General features: G+C 44.9%; 1 protein-coding gene across 1 annotated transcript; it reads right to left on the bottom strand.

Annotated features, from left to right (window-relative positions):
• On the bottom strand, window positions 1–16,085 carry TBCEL (tubulin folding cofactor E like; the record flags this gene model as incomplete). Its single annotated transcript, XM_082010035.1, has 7 exons — window positions 15,941–16,085; window positions 13,558–13,697; window positions 10,250–10,431; window positions 8,938–9,194; window positions 6,026–6,152; window positions 5,460–5,576; window positions 1–319 (listed from the first exon to the last, which is right to left on the bottom strand). Exons 1-7 carry the CDS (start codon window positions 16,071–16,073, stop codon window positions 1–3), a joined length of 1,275 nt encoding a protein of 424 aa, XP_081866161.1. The 5' UTR covers window positions 16,074–16,085.
• Between the last annotated feature and the right edge of the window lie 3,474 nt (window positions 16,086–19,559).

The following is a 19,559-nucleotide window of genomic DNA, read 5'->3' as shown; positions in this document are numbered from 1 at the left end:
CTATTTCATTCTGGGCTCCACATAAATTTTATCTCCATCCCGAATGCCATAAGAATGCAGTGCTCGCGAGCTGTATTTCATCTCCTCGGGACCAAAGGGAGCTTCCTGGTCCAAGTAGAAGAGCAGCATGTTGCTTGTTGACAACTGCACTACAGTTTTCAATTGCTTCTTCAATTCTGCCACAGTCTGATCGAGACGGATAGACATCTCTTCCACTTTATCCTGGAAGTGAACCTCCACCTTCACGCTGCTCTGTGGCCGAAGATCCACGACTGCCAAGGGCTCCAGCTTCCCGTACTTTGTGACCAGCTCGTGATACCTGAAAAATTAAACAAGACCAGAGTTATGGTACAATTGCTCCTACGGCCAATGCAGGTTTCGCAAGTCAGTTTCTGTTTCACATTATGATACTACCCCGCTTCAGCTGCAATCATCCAGGGACGCTACGAGTCTGCAAAGTATAAACGAACATCTGCAGGGAGAGTACAGTGACCAGATAACAAGAGAGTTAGCACAGATTCCAAGGCGCAATCCATCTAAAGACCAGAACTCCCTGACGAGAGCTAAAACCAGAACCCAGACAGCAATGAGCTGTCCTCATCCTCCATGTCAGTGACTAGGTGGCATATGGCTCTTCCAAAACACCTCTCAGTTTAACCGGCGCTTCACTCAAGGTGGGAAGGACGGATGAGGCTCCCATGAGTAAAGAACATTGCTGTGCTAGCATTCAAACACCTTCAGTATGTGCCTCTCTCCATACAAGTCTCTCACCCAGCAGCGACTAAAGCAAAACCCCAGCCACCTTCTCCATTTGCCACCGATCTCTCACGCTTTGGGGAGCTGAATGTTCCTCATGTGAGGCAACATTTACACTGATTCAAGTCTGATGACCGGAACAGCCACCCGTTAGGAATAAATCCGGATGGTGCGAGTCCCGTTTTCTTCCCTGCCAGCGTGACACTTCACAAAGCACACAGTGTTTCTCAAGCAAGATGCTAAAAAGGAGAAAATAAAACCCAGAAAGCCCATCCGCTTCACTCACCTCATCTCACAGTCCCCAAGTTGCACAGGTGCGCATGCACATTTCGCATGTGGCACCGATGTGAACCTAAGCAAGCGTCTGACTAGGGAGGAGGCATCTAGCAGAGGAAGGTGAAGTTTTCACTAACCTGAGACGTTCCGGGTTGACTGGTCTCAAAACATCTTCCTGAACAAGACTGAGCAGCAAAGCTCTCTACTGCATTCCCACAATTTCAGGAACCCCACATGTGGCTACAGCGGGATTTAGAAGAAAGAGAGGATGCTACACTCGCAAGGCTCTATGCCTCCTGCTCCAGTGAAAACACTTCACTAAAAAGTGCCAGAACCAAGCTAGGGCGCACACAAAGGATACAGCCCTCAGTCTAGATCCCCAGTATCTGTGGCTTCACAGCCTGACCGATTTTCAGATATTTCTGCTGTTTTCCAAGAGGTCAGCTAGGTCCCAAATGTTACACTCCACTGAGCACGGGGTCACCAAGATCACCAAATTAAGGTGAGCTGCCACACAGTTTGGAAGCTGACAATAAACAGGGGACTTCTTGCCAACTGATCCTTCACATCTACTCTAAAACAACATGGGAATTTTACCAGGAGAGCCACGCACTCCACCATCACTTTCTCCATGGAGCCAAGTTCTCTGACTGTCCTTCACAATGGCATCCCCTGCAATGGAAAGCCTGTCTCACCCTCCCGCCGCCTTCAGCCAGTATCACTCTGATCAGGCAAGGCTGCATCTCCCCTGCCTGTCTGGGAAAGAGGCAAAACGGCAACACAGAACACAATGTGATTGAAATGACAAAGACCGAGAGCGGCTGAGGAAAGGTAATGTTTCAGAGGCTCTCCGCTAAGCGCCATACAGAAAGCTCTTTTTGTTCCCGATCCGAGTCTGAGCTGAATGTGATCAGTGCTGTGTCATGGCCCCCGTTGAGAGATGATGGGAGCTGGCAGGCTGAGTGACCCCAGGGAGTCCTGCTGAAGGCAGGAATGTTCCTGGAGAACAGCAAACCCTCTGTCTGCCGGGAAATGAGGTAAGGGCCACAATGCACTAGGATTTCCCCAGTCTCATGGACAAAGCAAGCCTTCACCATGGCAAAGCGTCCAAAAGCAGGCCGGTGCCCTGTTCTCACAGTCACCTGGGTGATAGGATCAGGCCTATTTATTTGGAAAAGCCATTAGTGCTGAGAGGAGACAACACACTCCACATATTTTACCCACCGGGCTACTGTCCACAGTAAGAGCGAGCGCTAGCCAATGCAGCGTTGACAGAGAGGACTTCTTTGCAGCATGGTTTCTGCTGCAGACCAGCAACGATTTCTCATGTGCTGACCAGAAGTACTGCCACGATTCATGCACTAAGGGAAACTGCAGTAAACAAGGGTTGATGGTGGAGGAGTATAAAGAGGGGGACAAATTTCAAGCAAGCTGAGAGAGAGAAGTAAGTACCGTCAGTGGGCTAAAGTTACCCAAATGAGTGCTGTAAATATGTAGAGGGTCAGGCAACATTGTCTTAAATTTTCTCACGTCAAGGAAAGGCAGAACAAGCTTCACAGCCTGCTCCTCATACGCTAGCTGCAGCCTGCAAAGAAAGTTGGGAGTCTGGATGACTGGCTTCCCTCAAATCAATAAGGATGAAGGCATACTGCTCATACAGTTCTTTTGTACCCCGATAATAGGCACCCTGGAGACTTTTCTAATCATCCCTTGCAGCCTGGCAGATGGTGGCTGCCAGAGCAGAGGATGCTGAAGAGCTGAGCCAGGCTAAAAGTGTCTCTGATATTCTGCAGATAAACAGCAGATCAGACAAGCAGAAGACTCATTAAAAACCCACAGATGCAAAGACGTCACTCAAGAAGACAGCCAATATTGGATTGTACACTTGGCGCTCCTTTCTACCCCACGACATCCAGAGAGAGAAATTATTCTTTCCATTTCCCTCCCTTTCCGATCCCTTCGAGATGCAGCCCATGAAGACATGCAATGCAAGCAGGGGGGTTTGCCGTGAGAGAGCATGCCGTTCACTTATCGCACGCTACACCTCAACAGCTTTGAGGGGAGCTGCTTGTGCTCCCAAGTTTTCCGTTCCCAAGTGCATCCTTTTCCTCCGCTTGAGGTGGCACTGCAATGCAGATGCCATACCCCCAGTAACAACATGCGTGTGTCCTGATTAGATTCTAATTACAAACCACCTTCAGAGAGATCACACCAGATTTGGGAGCAAAGAAGAGGAAGCTTTAGCAACAAACACACACAAAATCCCTCTGCAAAGAATGACAGGTTTCCTTCCTACATAGGGCTGCTGCAGACGGGTCCAGGAACTGAAACCTGGCACTAGGGACACTCTAAACCATCTACAGCCTCGTTAGTAAATTGTAGCAGCACACAACTCCTCCAGAACAGAACAACCCTCTTTAGTAGCTGCACAAGTCTCTTGGAAACACTGCACAGATGAAGGGATTCAGACAAAGAGCCCATTGACAACGAGAAGAGCAGTAACAGTGTTTAAAGGTCAAGAAATCAGAGGGGGAGGAAATTCTCCTGTATCTTACCAAAACAGCATAGAGTTAGCATGTTGGTCAAGATCCCAAGGCTCAGCTTTTTTGAATGGGTGGGATATTAGTAATTTCGTACGTAAGCCCCCATCTGAAAACCGACCCCAGTTGTGTGCGGTATTGTGTAAATGTGGGTACACGCAGCCTGTTCCCAAAGTCCACATCCTAACAGGAGCATCATGCGTGTCTCAAGCTATACCCCACTGCATCCTTCTCAGCAATATATGGGTCCTGGACACGATATCCAGAGATGCAAGTCCAGTGGGAAAAGATTCAAAGCTTGCCAGCTATTTATTTATCTTCCCTCTCCTGCACAAACCCTTCCTCCCGAGCTCGGGGCTGCACAGCTGTTCCACGAGGATCAAAGGGCTGCTCGCACCCTAGCTCCCCTCCGAGGCTGCCACCAAATACACCACTTTCAACACGAGGGCCTGCCTTGCCTTCTTCTGGCTGGTTTTGCAGGTCAGCCCAAGCCCTGTTTGCCAAAGGGCAGGACTGCGCTGCAGCTGTTGGGCTCAGCTGCCCTGTTATTATTCTCCCCTTCTAGAGCCATGAACACAGAGACATGAAACACTTTTCTTAGAAATAAAATGTTACGGAAAATAATCCATTCTGGGAGCAGCACCGTGAGCTCGCAGTCCCTGTCTCCCCTTCCCCTTCCTCTCCCCTGCATTCTCTGCCCCTGCTACTATACCTTCCAATATTTCCTTCCATTTTTCTGCTTCAAGGGCTTCTAAAATTACAAGCCAGGACTTGTCCTCGGAAAAAGGCACAAGAGGGGTCACTAGCTGTCTTGTCTCCTGGCCTACATTAGTACCTTTCACCTCTGAATTGACCCCAGTTCGCCTTTAACAAATACTATAATCGCTGGACCTATTAGTATTCATACAAAACGCCATGCCCTCATTCCCCATTCCAGCCTTCCCGTGGCCCTACTGTATTGGCAGGCCGCATACGCAGTGCTTTCCAAAAACAAGACACATTTTACCTATGAGTTAAGCTGGGGGAAAAGCTGACCAGCCAATGTAAACACCAGCCAGATTCCATTCAAATCTTTGTCATCCGTACTGGGCCATACCTTTGACATTCTCTACCTCAGTTTGTGCCTACCTCCGTCTGTCCCCCCAGACACTCACACATGTGCTCTTGTCCTACCCCCTTTCTGAAAAGAAAGGGCTATGAAGCTTTGTTGTCTGAAAAGCACATAGGGGTTCTAGGGCAAAAGGCATGTAAATGCAGTGGGTTGATGCTCCATGATCCTTCCTCAGCCCATTAAGAAGCAGTAAGTAGATGCTGGCACAGAGAAGATACTGACTGAACATCATCTGTCAAAGTTCATTAGTTTACCAAGATTAACGGATCATTGGGCATACTTTTTTGGCAAAGAAAAACTATCAGACTTGCGATTTGCGGGCCTGAAAGTGAGGGGACAGCTTCCCGTTGCCAGTCACATTCCATGCACCAGATGTTCAAGAGAATTAGATGCCCGGCCTGGCACCAGAGAGCACAATCTGTACTGGCTTTTGGGGACTCCCAAACACAGGTGGATTATGAAGCTAGCCACTGAGGAGGCCAGGAAGCAATGAAGATCATGAACTGAACAGTCACATTGTTAACGGCACTTGATGCAGACACTTTAAGACCAAATTTGACACAGAAGTGATTCTTGAAGTCATCAGACAACACTCTAATGTAACAACATTAACTAAAACAGATTGAGGAAGGCAAGACAGGAGGAAGGCGAGGGATGTTTTTTTCATGGAACAGTTAGCCCAGATTTCCCATGTAACATCATCTGTTCAGTCACCTTTCCTTTTGCCTCGCTGTCCTTCTGTCACTGCTCTCCATTCCACGACAAAGAATTCATACCTGAATGGGACTTCCTCCTCCGGGAACTCCATGTAATACCGGATGAAGAATCGCTCCGAGTCCTCTCGCTCCCCATCAGCAACGATGCTTCCGTTGAGCTTGACGATAGATGGCAACCTGCATGCAGACACCAAGAAATACAGTCAGCAAGAAAAGAAACCCAGACAGGGTGACCACCAAGACGGTCACCATCAAAAGCTACGTGCCACAACATTAACACCAGGAGAATCCTGACAGGTAGCTCACGCCTCGGTCCCCTCGAGAGAAAGGGGACGTTCCACGCAGTTTCTCCCAAGAACACTCAGAACTAAGCAGTTTCATTTCACCACATATATGCATCGTGTGCACAGGCATGTATGAGACTCAAAACATTCTCTGAGTAGAGAAGTTAGGCTTAAAATTTCCACTACTCTCACTTTCCCACACACAAAAAAAAAGCTCAAATCTTTCTGAGCAGTGAATTAATACAAAACCCCATCTCCTAACAGCCTCTTCCTCCGATTACCCACTCCCAGCCGTTCATTGCCGTGTAACACTTCTGCTGAGCAGAATAAACAAGAACTGACCTGGCTATTAGCAGCTTCCTGCGTTCCTCGGTGGTGTAGGACTGCAGCAAAGGGATTCCTAGCAATTTCACTTCCTCGAGCTTGGGAAAAGAATTTAACTTGTCTATGTCTTCCCAGCAATGCAGACCTGCTCAGAAGAAAAGACTTGCTTTAAGAAACACAGATAATATATCATGTATCCAAGATAATGGGACACAGCCAAAGAACATACGTGACAGGCAAGCGTCAGCTGCTGTTTCTTTTTGCTTTTGAAGTCAACTTTTTGCTCATGATGGGCTGCAAAAAAACTCTTTCATTTGCTTACACGACAGAGTAGTTTAAATTCTCTCATGCTGTTTTGTAAGTTTAGAAGGATGATCTCCATGGCTGATTAGGGAGCTTAGTTTTTTATGGACCATTCAGTCTTTGGCCTCACTGCCAAGGACTGACTAGCATCAGTTATGATGGCTGCATCTATAAAGGAATGCTGCCTTAAGAAGTATTAAAGTTATCGGGACTTCTGTCATTCTAGGCGTCACTAAATAGCCATCAAACGCCTTTACCTCACACACATGACCACCTTGGGTCCCATTTCTGCTCACAACCCAATGGTAAAACAGCCCCAGAAGCCATCCAGCCATTTAATGAAAAAGGCTTTAACTCATTTCAGCCCCCTCAAGCCTTGACATTGGGGATAACAAGGCAAGCAGAGAGGGTAAAATAAAAAATCTGAGAATTGAGCAATAGTATAGCCCTGATTATGTGGCGAGATCAACACTACTGGTCTTTGCTGCAACTGTGGAAATGTCTACCACGATGCTTTTCCGATGACTGTTCCAGAAGCTTATGCTGGCAACACCGGTTAGAAAACTCGTTTCTTTGAACAACATTCAACAGCTTCACCCACACAGTATAGAAAAATGTGAAAAAACAGAAAAATCATCAGTTCAAACAAAATCAGGGGTCTCATTTCAGCTAAGCCTGTCAGGAAATGCCAAGTTCAAGCCCAAACCATGTATCAGAACCACAACTCAGAAGAAGGGGCTCTTTTCAGAGCAGAAGCAAAACTCCTGTATCACAGCACTGAGTGCAAGGTGGGCAGAGAGAGTTTCCTTTCCCTGTAGCACTTGAAACACCTCTGCCAAGGTCACCTATGCCTAAAGTCATCCTCTGGGTATCAGCATCAGCCACATTTACAGACTGAGTACAAGTTTGTGACAGGAGGAGAACTCTTCCACTTGATCCCTGGGCACAAAGTCACCAAAGAGTGCCCAGTACCTCTCTGGATCCCGCCACTCTTCAGAGTCAGAGGGCAAAAAAGCTCTTGTACCTGGGAGAAAGCTAGTGCAGAGATACAACTGCCACCGAAGGAGAACCTGCTGTCAGCCATGGCATTCTCCTTGGCAGGAAAATCTGTTCATCCCCTCAGGACCCCGTTGTGCTACAACTTCACTAAAAACCATTATCTTTAGCTCATCCCTGATCTCCACTAAGCTAAAAGAGCCTGCAAAAGAGAGACACCAGTTTGGAGTCTTCACGTGATAGAATTTTGGAGTGCAGCAGCTTTCCCTTAAAATAAATAAATAAATAAATCACTGCTGTCCCTTAAAATAAATGACTAAATAAATAAATAAATCAATCACAGCTTTCCCTTTAAATAAATAAATAAAACTTTAACATGCTCTTTGGGATTTCTATCTGATTTTCAGCTCCCAAAACATCAAAATGTAATACAGACTCTGGACTTCTCAAATACCTGGCATCAAAATTGCAAAACTGCTTACCACAGGAGCACTTGCTCCTCAGTGAGACAGGGCTTTCAAATCCAGCTTAACAGGCTTTTCTTCTTCTAGTTAGCTTTAAGCTTTTATTATAGGGATTCCTTGATGTTTACATTGCAGAGCATGTTAATAAAGTACCTTCTACCTTGGCTACCACTTAGCTGTCACTTGCACAGCATATAAAGCTGTAAAGAACAAAAGATGATGATGCATTAAGTACTCCTGCAGAACAACTTCTGGCGCACGTGTCATCTCACAAACACGTCACAGCCCTCACGAGCTGCCCTGCAACTCCCCCTCTCTAAGTGCGGGGTGTCCTTCCCAATATGCCAAATGCTTATTCTCTTTCTGGAGCGTTGGCTGAAAATTCTCTGGGGCTTAAGTGTAAAAGCAGCCAAGCATAACTTGTGGTGAGCTTCCAACAACCGAGCAAAGATGATGGACAGCTTTTGCTGATGAACACTCGGCTCTTACATGCCACATACCTACACATGTGCTCATTTTACCCAAGATAAACCAGGGAATAAAAGGCAAATGGGATTCTTTTATCCCCTCCACTGCCAGACATTTATTTCTCCTTCTCCAGCCAGGAGCACCTGAGGCAGGGACAGGAAACAGAGGGAAAATACTAATGTAAAAAACCTTTGCCAGCTCATTTTGAATAACTGCCAGCCCATGCTACTCTGACTCATCTTTTAGATAACGACTAACTACCAAAAACAGCAGGTAAAGCCCACAGAGACACGCAAGTTGATTTCTTGCCCGTTTTCCTCTCCTAACACTACATTCTTCGGGTCAGTGCACTTCAGTACATCTGCTTGCGTGGCCCTGCATTAGCACCGTTAGGAAACTGGAGTTCAACATGATAGGTCTGTGGGACTACATTTTTCAACAGTTTTTCGCTTCTGCCGAGAAGCTGGGATAAATTAGGAAAAAGGTCACTGGACATTTTCATCTCTGCTACAGCAACAGAACTATCCCAAAGGTTTAGGCTCCTGACTGCTAACACAGGCCTAAGAAGCAGTCACGCCAAGGCCAAAGTTTCAAAGAGCACAAAGCAAGTATGTTTTCCATCTACCCAGGAAGAGAGGCTCTGATCAACCACTATCGCTTATGCTAAGAACAAAAAGCATACTGTTTCCAGGCTCTCACCTGACTTGTGCAAATTGATGGATCGCAGGTTGGGGAACAGCCTTGCTAGGGAATCTTCTGACTCTTCAATGGTTGTGAGGTTGTTGTTAGCCAGAATAAGCGTGTCCAGTGATGGAAACATAATTCCCAATTTTCGAATTTCAGTCCAGTCTTGAAGATTATTGTCAGTTATGTGGAGTAATTTGAGAGACTGACAGCAAACTGGAGAACAAGACACTGTTTCATAGTCGTTAAGGCACAGGAAGAGCTCCTCCAAGCTGCACAGGGGAAGAAAGATCATATCATCATCTCAACATACCTTGAGAAATGGCTACCCTCTTGGGTACAGGGACAGGCATATGTGATTTTAACATGACTTTCTGTAATGGCTCTTACGTGATTTGAGAGAGAAGACCTTTGAGCACTCCAAATGGAGTGTTCCGACTACATCTCTGCTCCCATCTGAAAACTTCCTCCACAGATGAAAAACACCTCTCCATGTTGCCCTAGCCTCCCAGTATTAATTGTGTAACAGATTGCTCGGGGTGGTGTCCCACATTTGTGCCCAACAAGCCACCAACCCAACTCCAGTGGTGATTGGTACCTGCTCTCAATGCTCACTGCTCAATTTAAAAAGGTGTTTTTATACAACAGAGATGACTTTTTTTCCCTGCATCACTGGTTCTGCCAAAGTTTCCCATTAAACAAAGATCAGGTCCCACTAAGTTTTCAGACAACTAAACTAGCTCTCCTAGACCCAGGGAAATGTACACTGGCCACACAGGATATACTTCTGTCATCATCTCCACTTACAAAGCTGTACGAAGAGGAATCTGTTATTGAAATGAAGCCACGGAGGACATTCACAAAAGCAGAATGCCACTGCCGAGGCGGACCGTGGCCAAGCCACAGAAATCAACACCTTTGCACAGAAAAGCACCATGAAATATTACTTGACAAGTGGCCAGACCCTCAGACTTACATACCATCCAAAAGCTATTAGGACAGGTATGCACTGCACCATTCATTCTGCACTGACTCAGAGGAAAGCTCATCACCTCCTACGTTGTTGGGGTGATTATCCACCTCTGGTAATTAGATCTGGATGAGAAGCCTCGGGCTTTGCTGCGCCACACAAGTTCAGCTTTTAAGACAAGGTAAAGCATTCACCTGGCCAGTTTCCCAAGCTCCCAAAGGAAAAAAATCCCTTTTTTCTCTACCGATCATGTTTGCATCCTCACATCCCTCTCAACCCTCACCATGTGATTTGATAAGCCAGCCTTGGCCTGCGTGCAGCGAGCACCCCTTTCTACGCCCAACTCCCCATGCTTACTCCGGTAATTCCTGCAGGATTGTGTGGACTGTTTCCCAGGAAGCTTTGCTGTTGTTGAGCACAAGTTTGCGAACACCAGCGAAAGACCCAGCACACCTTCTCTCTAAAACGGACAAACTGAGAGGGTTGGAACTCAAGTTTAGAAACTCCAAGTGGGGAACGTTGGACACAATTTTACTGACCTAAGTGGGGAGGGAAAAAAAAGAGAAAGAAAGAAATGCATATCAGGCAGTAATCGGACCTCATGCAATAATATCCCATGTCCTAAAAGGGGGCCCTTCGGAATCACCACAAGCCAAAGAAATGATATGGGGGAAAAAAATAAGGCTCCTTGATAACTACCTGTAATTCATACTCCAGCTGTTCACTGATCTAGATTGATCGGTTAATTGCTCATTCACCTCAACAGTTCATTTAATTACACTTTCTGAGCAGCTTGATAAGAGAAAGACAGTCTCTTGGGAGAGGTCATAAAATCCACCTCAACACCAAGCTTAAGCAGCAGCACGTTACAGGAGCCAGCAAGCCATATCCCTCTTTCAGCAGGGGGGCAACAGGCACATCTCTTGAGTTTACGACCGACACTCTGATCACTTGCTCAGCTTTCCACTGCTCCCCACTAGCCACAGACTTTGCCATTTTGCCCAATGTAAAAGACAGATAGAAGCTCACTGTAACATGCAATGAATTTCTTATTTGATTCCATTAGTCTGAAAACAGCAGCTTTCTTACAATCAATCTAAATGTTCGGGTCACTCTGCTTGGGGCTGCTTTCTCTTTTTGTGTGTACAGATGCACACCTGAGGGCAAATTAGCAGAGAGGTAAAGAAGAAAGATCAAGAAAGAGAAAGAAAAGCCAGAGATGACAACTGTACAGCTCTGGAGCATGGGATACATAATGGACTGTGTGATCAGCGTAGGTGCCAATACACAGAAAGATACGGGAACAGATTATTTAGGTGATCAATTTGTAGTCACCTAATAATGATTAAGTGAACAGAGCAGCCAGGCAGCACCAATTCGTAAAGAACACATGACATCAACCTAATTTTCATTTTTGACTGGGTAACTGATTCAGTGGGAAGTAGTATAAGGGAATGACAGCTTGATGCCATCCACACACCAGTGGCATAGGCAAACTGGGATAGCACTGTAAGTTAAAAGTTCAACACAGAGCTAGCAGACACACTGAGGGAATCTTCTAGCAGAATACCATTCATTATGTTTTCAGTGACCAGAATAATTGAATGCCGTGCATTTTCTTAACCTGCAGGTGACACTAAGGTGGGAAAGGCTGCCATCACATTGTGGTACAAGGCTAGATGCCAAAGCAAAGCCATCTGAAACCTGTAAGATGGAAGTTCAGCTCAAGGACAGTCAGAGTCCTAACATTCGGGGAAAAAGACATTCATCCAGAAAATAATTACGAGTCAGAGAACAGCTGGCTAGAGAGCTCCACTCAACAAAGCAATTGGGCTGGGAGGAGATGGGGCAGGCCATGACACACACAGGTCAACAACAGGGCCCAGCTGCTGGCAAAGGGCAACTGTCTCATGTGCAGGTTGAATTCAAATGTTGTGTAAGTGATGCTGGAGGTAATTGGTCTGCCTCACTTCGCATTGATGAAGCCTCATCTTAGGTGATGTCATGTTTTGGGCACTACACCTTAGGAATGAAGTAAACAAACTGGAATGACATCAGAGCAACAAAAGCAACACAGGATCTAGAAAAAAATGGCCTACGATGAACAACTGGAAGAACTGGATTTTTTCAGTATTATATTAAAATAGGAAAAGGAGACACAAAAGCTCTTCTTCATGGACATAAAAGGCTGTCATAGAAGGAACAGCAATGAATGCTCCTCTGTGCCTGCTGAGAGCACAGCAGGGAGCAACTGTCTTAAATTACAGCATGGGAGGCTTAAGTTACATAGTTTAGACTACAAGGTTATTAGCTAAGCATGGGAGCAAGCTACCCGGGGATCTGGAATCCCCACTGCTGGCAATTTTTAAGAGTCAGATATTTATCAGTTGTGGATGGGCTATGAAAACTTAATCCCATCTTGGAGGAAGGGGCCAAAGTACATGGAAAGCCTTTCATTTCCCGCTTTGCTGCAACTCACGCAGAAGCCGGCAAATGGTGCCATCCAGGGTAGCCTGAACAGACTGAACAAATAGCAGGGTGCAAAGCCTAAGTGCCTGCGAGTGACAAGCATATGTGCAGCTCTCCCAGCTGCTTACCAGACATGAGGTCAGCCTCACTGAGAGTAAGAGGCAGCACCTCATTACCGTGGGAAGGGGCCTTTCAGGGTCAGAATAAAACAAGTCAGGAGACACCATCCCAGTTCTTAGCAGATATGCCCTCAGCACAAAACCATCTTCCCTGGCTTTACTCTCAACAGACAAGCCCAAGATCTCTCTCCCGCCCGCTGAGCTAGTAACTTCTAGGCTAACACAGAAATAACAGGAACAGGAAAACCTATCCCACTTCTGACTTTGTAATCCCTGTGCCGGAGCTGGGACATTTCTGCAAACGCTGCGTTCACGACCTCTTTAAAGACACGGGAGTTTGATGACACAGAAACATATGATAATTTTTATGTTGCACACCCTGTTCTTTTCCACATATTTCCAACAATAAACACAACACAAAAGCAGAGCATAAGCCAGTGAGTTATCATTAACAACACTTGAACAGGTTGCAGTTGTTTTACTTGGGTTACATTACATTGCATTTATCTTGCATATTTTGTCCAAGTGCTTCACAAGATTTTACAGTAGCATTTAGCATTAATTAATGAGGCCTCAGAAATATCCTTTGAGGTAAATGTTATTAAACCTGTTTTGCAGACAGGGAAACAAAAGCAGGGAGAGAATAAGTACCTTGCCTAGCATCACAGAATCAGTGGCCAGGCTGGGAATCAACTCCCATTCCTCGGATCTCCTCGGTTCTTACTCTGTTATAACTGCACTGCTCATTAACCTCTTGACGTTAGAAATGCCAGTTCCAGTGCTTTGCACAATTAAAAAAAAAAAATACATATCTATATATATATACATATTTGTCACCTACAGGCCAAGATCATAAGTCATGAGGAAAATGGACTGAAGTGCCTAAATTCACTATGTTTATTGCTCAGTTGTTGTCAAAGTAAATAAGCATTAGCTTCAAAGATGAGAAAGAGGCCACAAAAAATGGAAATTTCTCTCCTTTAAATGAACGAAATACTCTTACAATCTGCAATGCACTTGCAGTCATAGTAATAGCCATCAAAGTTACTCAGAAAGATGCACGTGTAAGCATTTTACCTCATGCCAGTCTTCCAGTTTATTGTCAGAAAGATCTAGCTCAGACACGTGAGCACAGAAGGCAGCGATTTCATTCTCATCCCCTGCACAGGTTATGCCACAGCTGTTCAGTACTAGCACGCTCGGAAGGTTGAGGCGATCTGAAACAGGGGAAAAGAAAAGACACCCTCTGGTCAGCATTGCATTGCTTAGTTACAGAAGGTAACAACAAGCACAAACAAACATGACATTCAGCAAAATACAAGATCTACCAGTAATTCCACAATTTACACCTATTTAAGGATCTTACGACAAGTGACTGACATCAATCAAGAAGTCTTCTTGTGTCTAAACATGAAGTACCACTCAGTATCAGTGCTCTTCAGCATTTCTGTCCACTTTGCAGTGAGGACGGGCCAGTCCTTTGTAGTTTATAGTACGTCTCTCATCAGTTCTTGCCAGAACTGACACTCTTCCCCGGGCATCTGCTACTGCAGATAGGGCACAGGACTAGGTGGACCGTTAGTTGCACCGACTCAGACTGCCATACCCTCCTGTACTTAGCCCGCTTGGGGTTAGTAACAGCAAAGATGTATTTAAACATTTCTTCTCTAAGTTTTCCCTTTTCTACAATGTAGAATGTTTAGCATTCTGACATCCTGGAAAAACTTCAATCTCTACTCTGCCTTTTATGTTCCTGCTTCAGTTTTGCTCTAGTTCCTCCTCAGGCAGGTAAATGTTCTCACAATTATTTCACAAGGACTTGGATCTCAATCACAGCCTGCTTTGCTAAGGCCAACACATGACAAATTTAAAAGTTGTGGATTTGTAACAGGAAACAATTTCAATGCAAGAAATCCACATTTAGCCAAGCCATCAGTCTTAGACTCTTTGACATACAACATGGCTCTCCCACCTCTGCAGAATATCAAAATCCATTAAAATTTAACAAGATTTTTCCTAAAAAGGTGTGCCTTTTTCTCTATCCTTAATACTTGACAGCTACACGACCAGGAAGGGATTCTAGCAGCAGACAATTATCTGGAGCGATCAGAGTTTTCACGTTTCTCGACTCACTAGCGTTCAGCTTCTTTAAAGGGTAGCATTGTACTTTGGGAATAAGTCGTGACGTACCTATAAGTCACGTCTCAGTCACATTTTAAGACTTACAAACATGCCCTCTTTTCAGCATCCAAACAGCTCAGGTAAGCAGGTGCTCACACACAGGAGAGAGGGCATTGACTGAATATTCCATCAGGCCAATTTTCTGCTCATGTTAATTTTGAGCGACACAGTACATTTTATCCTCAACTGAACTTGGTCCCTTTTTTCTCCTCTGTCAAACTCAGTTACTGTAAACTTCACCCGGCTGACCTCCATGGCTATTTTCCCCTTTGGAGATGGTTAGGATACAAATTGACCTGATGGAAATTTAAACTGCTCTCACGGACCAAGATGGGCAAGAGGTTACACAAAGAAGGGGCAGTTCTGCTGGGATAAATGTGCATTTCAGGCTCATTCATACAAACCATGAACCAAACGCTAACATCAGAGCGTGAGGGAGACTAAAGGGTGTCAAATGGATCCAGTTCAAAGAGCAAGAAATAGCAACACAGATTCTGCAGTCTAGGAGGCTCAAGGACATATGTGAGCAGCACAGCGCTTCAGACACACATCTGTCTGAAACTCCCTCATGGCAGCAAGGTCAGAGGCAAAGGAAAGAGGGGATTTTCTCCACTAGGTCGGCATAAGCACTGTCACACAGCATTTGATGCCTTGAGAAGAGAGTCAAAGCAAACCACAAATTTGAGTCACCTGTCACAAAAGCAGCCTAGCTGGAGATTCAACAACTCATTGCTTGGCTTGAAATATGGTCCGTTCCTGTGTATACTGGACTCCTTCTGTACCTGCAGGCATTGATGCAAGTTATGGCACTGTGTGACACCACTAGTATGACGACCAACCTCAAATTTAGATTGAGTGTTGTGTATTTGTTAAGCCACCTCTGTCAAAATACTTGTTGTTGCAGCCACTAATAAAATAGTTAGCATCACGAGTCTGAAGAAGATAAGCTCCAGGGACTGCTGAACCCTAAGAACGCAGCACTGCACACAGGGCCTTATTTCCATCTTTCATTGGCAGGATTCTGATTCCGTTATGTTGGCAATGACAGGGCTAGGGAAACTTGGTTTTTTTACAGCAACCGGTTCAGTCACTAGATCAACTTTCTGTCTTTGTTAGATCCCATTCTCTCAGCTCTTCAGTAAGAAATACATTATAATACATCGTGATGTTTCTTTTTCTGCTCAATTCAGGGCAATTCTTCTTTCAACATAAGCAAGAACAACCAAGAAACTGATCCCACCCAGAACCCCACAGATGCTCAGAAACACCAGAACCCTACCTTTCATAGGTGAACCCTGTGGAGTTGCTGGAACATGCACCCCCATACCAGGTCCACGACGATATGGGAAGTTCTCAGGGCTGTATTTCTCACAAAGAACTTGCATGAAACTCCTTCCGCTGGGCTGGTCCATGCTCCCTTCTTGGACTTCTAGTTAACGCAGAAAAAAAACAGAGCATATAAACAGTCAGCAACTAATAATCACCTCCAGTAGTGGTCCTTGGGAACACAGGATAGAAAGTGACCAGCCAGGTCGTGGGTTGTACTTCTTCTGAACTGCAGATTAGTCTATCAGGTCATATGTCAAATTCAAGATTACAGTAAAACATTACCTGAAAAGAAACCAAAGTCAAACAGAAGGCCCAAGCTACACAAACATGCTTTCAGTCATACAATTACAGCCCAAGTACAAGACCCTCTTGCCCCACATGCTCTTCCAGGACGGTTCCCAATACGCCCCATGCCTGCAAAAGGTCACTTCTGTACCCCACAAGATGACTGTGAGGTATTTGTAGATATTGTCAAACACATTTCCAGGGCAGCAAGGGGGAGAAAGAGCAAAGAGCTGTTTATGAGTAACCAAGTGCTCAAACAGCTTCTTCCATCCTATAACTTCCCTCTTCTGTAACTCAGGACTTTCAGAAAAGATCCACTTTTTGGATGGGGGGAAAAAAAAAAAGGAAAAAGAAAAAGGACAGCTCCCTAACTGTTTATAAAGAAACACTATGCAAAGCGGGTTATGGTTTGCTTTTTTTAAATCAGGCCAATACTGTAAAGAGCCCGGGGCTCAACACGCTCTGCTAGCAAGACTTCCATCATTTGGCCCACAGGGTGTCATGGAAATACTTGACTTTGATAGTAAGCTCACTCAGGATATCTCAGGGCTCTCACCTTCACTGACAGCAGTGGCTCATTCAAAGCAAGCTCTGGCCTCAAAAGGAGCATCATCATTCCTTCTCTGACATTTGCAAAGAGCTACAGTTCTTCCGTCCTGCTTGCAAACCTGGGCTTCCAATTAGTACACAACTGCTGTGTCACAAAACACTCTCAAGTATATATGTGCACAACATTTGGCCAGTCCAAAAAGCAAGTTTTGCCAATTCAATTTTGCAGCTGCGTAATGCATCTGGAAGATAAACATGCCCTTCATATCTACGCATGTCACAGAACGGAACAGCGCAGGAAAAAGGACTCGCTACATCGCGGGCTGCAGACCTGCCTAGAAAGATATCAAGTGTCAGCTGGAAGTATACTTAGCGCAAAGATACCACGATGGTTGGCATTCGGCTGTACTCTAGGTGGAACTAAGCCTATCTGTCCTACTCTCCTGCATGTACTCTGAACTTGGTATTTTTTGGTTTTCTGGATAATAAAGGAGCTGAGCTTGTACATGCACAAAGAAAGGGAACCACATTGTTCCCAGGATTCGCAGAGGTTTTGTATCCCAAAGCGGGGCCTGCTACCTGCCACGGACACAGACGAGAGATCCGCATCTGCCCGTTCTAACAACACAATGCACAAATTTGCAGGAATCAACTGCAGATTTCCTACGGCATACAATTAGTCACAGAGCAGCGTTTTCACTAAGTACCACATATTTACCTTTCTGGTATACTAGCAGAACGCAGCTCACACAGATACATACATCTTGCACATAAACCTGCACCTCCAGGACTCCTGGTGGAAACCTATACTTTTGAGTTCACAGTGGGGCTGCACACATGTTGAAAGCGATGTTGCTAACCAATGCCAAATTAAAGTTTCCGCCTACTGCCATAAACTTTCCTTCAGATTGATTACAGGCAAGGATAGGTATAACATCCTGAACAAAAGTGATTTAACGAAGGTTCAGGTTCCCTTTGCTGAGAATCACCTGTTTAACAAGGTCTGCTTTACTTCTGCATGAATGGACTACCTAAAACACCTCTATCACAAAGGACATTGGTATAAAAAGAAGGAAGTTGACTGAAACCTGCTATAGTTATTATATTATATATAAAGTTTACATGTCACAAATAGGGACTTAAAGAATAGGTCTTACTTTAAAAAAAAAACCACACCTTTTTCAGCCCTCAACAACTTGGTTGATTCATATCTCAAACTTCACTTCATGTCACTAAGTCTCTCTAGAATCGAAAGAGAAATCCTCAAATAGGAGTTTGTGTTAGGAACAAGGCATTTGATTTTATGTTAAAACATTCCACATGCTGCAGGAACAATTTGCATTGACAGCCAAAGCTTTAGGCTGAAAGACCTCATTCCAGAGTGGTTTGGGAGCTCAGTACTGTAGTACAGACAGATATGGCTTTCAAAATGCACATTCCGACCTCCTGGTCTGGAAATTCTGGAACTTCCCCATACATAAAGCTTTCACATTGCTTTTCTATCACCTCCGTTCCTCTTTATTCCACTGAGCAAACATCAGCTGGAAGTTCCACCTCAGAAAGTCACCTTAGTATCACACTAGAGGCAAAAATCTGTGTTTCCAGATACAGTATGAGAGCAATCACAAACTGAGACAAAACCCTAATGACACTCATGTTCATGAACTTTGAATCACAAGCATTTTCTTTCTCAAGCTTTACTTTTGCACACCAATGCCACCACCAGACGACAAAAACGTCAGGGGGTGGACAGTCACCTTTTCCACTTCCCTTCTTGTCAGATTTCATATTCACTATAATCATCTGTCATGCACGTGGCTTCTCTGAATCGCTACAGTTGCTTGAGAGCAAGTATTAACAGAATATGCAAAGAAAGGATGACACATTTCAAGTGAATGCTGTTGGTACAAGGGCAGGACAGGATGATTTGCAAGGCGCGCATTTCTGAGTGTTTTCCTACTGACGGCCCAAGAAACAATTCATACCCTAAAATAACTTTGGGTTTTCTAAATGACAGCATAGATTGCAAAAGATGTGCTCAGTCTTTGAAAGATGACAACGAATAGTCTTTGTTGCCTATATTTAAATGCTCCACTGGAAGGCTGTGGCCCCAGGGACAGACAACATGGCAAGGGTCTGCAAAGAAGAGCATGACCCTGAATTGAGATCCAAGGGAAACCTAGCGGGCTGCTGCAGCTGATGAGTGAAGTGAAAGGAGTACACTAGAAACATGAAAAGTATTTCTATCCTAGTGCTATACAAGGAGAATCCAGAGCCTACAAGGAGAATCAGAGACCCTTGAAGAGAACTACATCATTAATGACATTCTAATGAATTCAGTGCCACTCGAATGCATTCAGAGCAGGTCCTAACCAGTCACACACCTAACACATTTTTACATGTTTGTATACATGCAAAACAAAGTGTAAGGAATGGATGCAACAGAACAAGCATCTGTCTAGTAGAAGTTAGTATGTCCTTCTCCTAAGACATGATTCAGGGAAATTATTTTTGAAGTGGTCTTGAGAGACAGATGAATGATTACTATCAGGGTAGACAGGCTGGCTAGGGCAAGCTGCCTAAGTATGCGAAATGCTGTCAGGAAATTCATTAAAGCAAGCACAACTATTTTGTTCACTCGCCACAGTACCACGCTTCTGGAAGCGACCAACACTAACGGCAGGGACTGTGGCAAGGAGATCGGAAACCGCACGAGAGACACCAGGCATGCCACG

This window comes from Phaethon aethereus, assembly GCF_964289735.1.
Source record: "Phaethon aethereus genome assembly, chromosome: 23".
NCBI classification, from domain to species: domain Eukaryota; kingdom Metazoa; phylum Chordata; class Aves; order Phaethontiformes; family Phaethontidae; genus Phaethon; species Phaethon aethereus.
The sequence above is the reverse complement of the archived record's forward strand: the minus strand, read 5'-3'. Positions and strand labels throughout refer to the sequence as shown.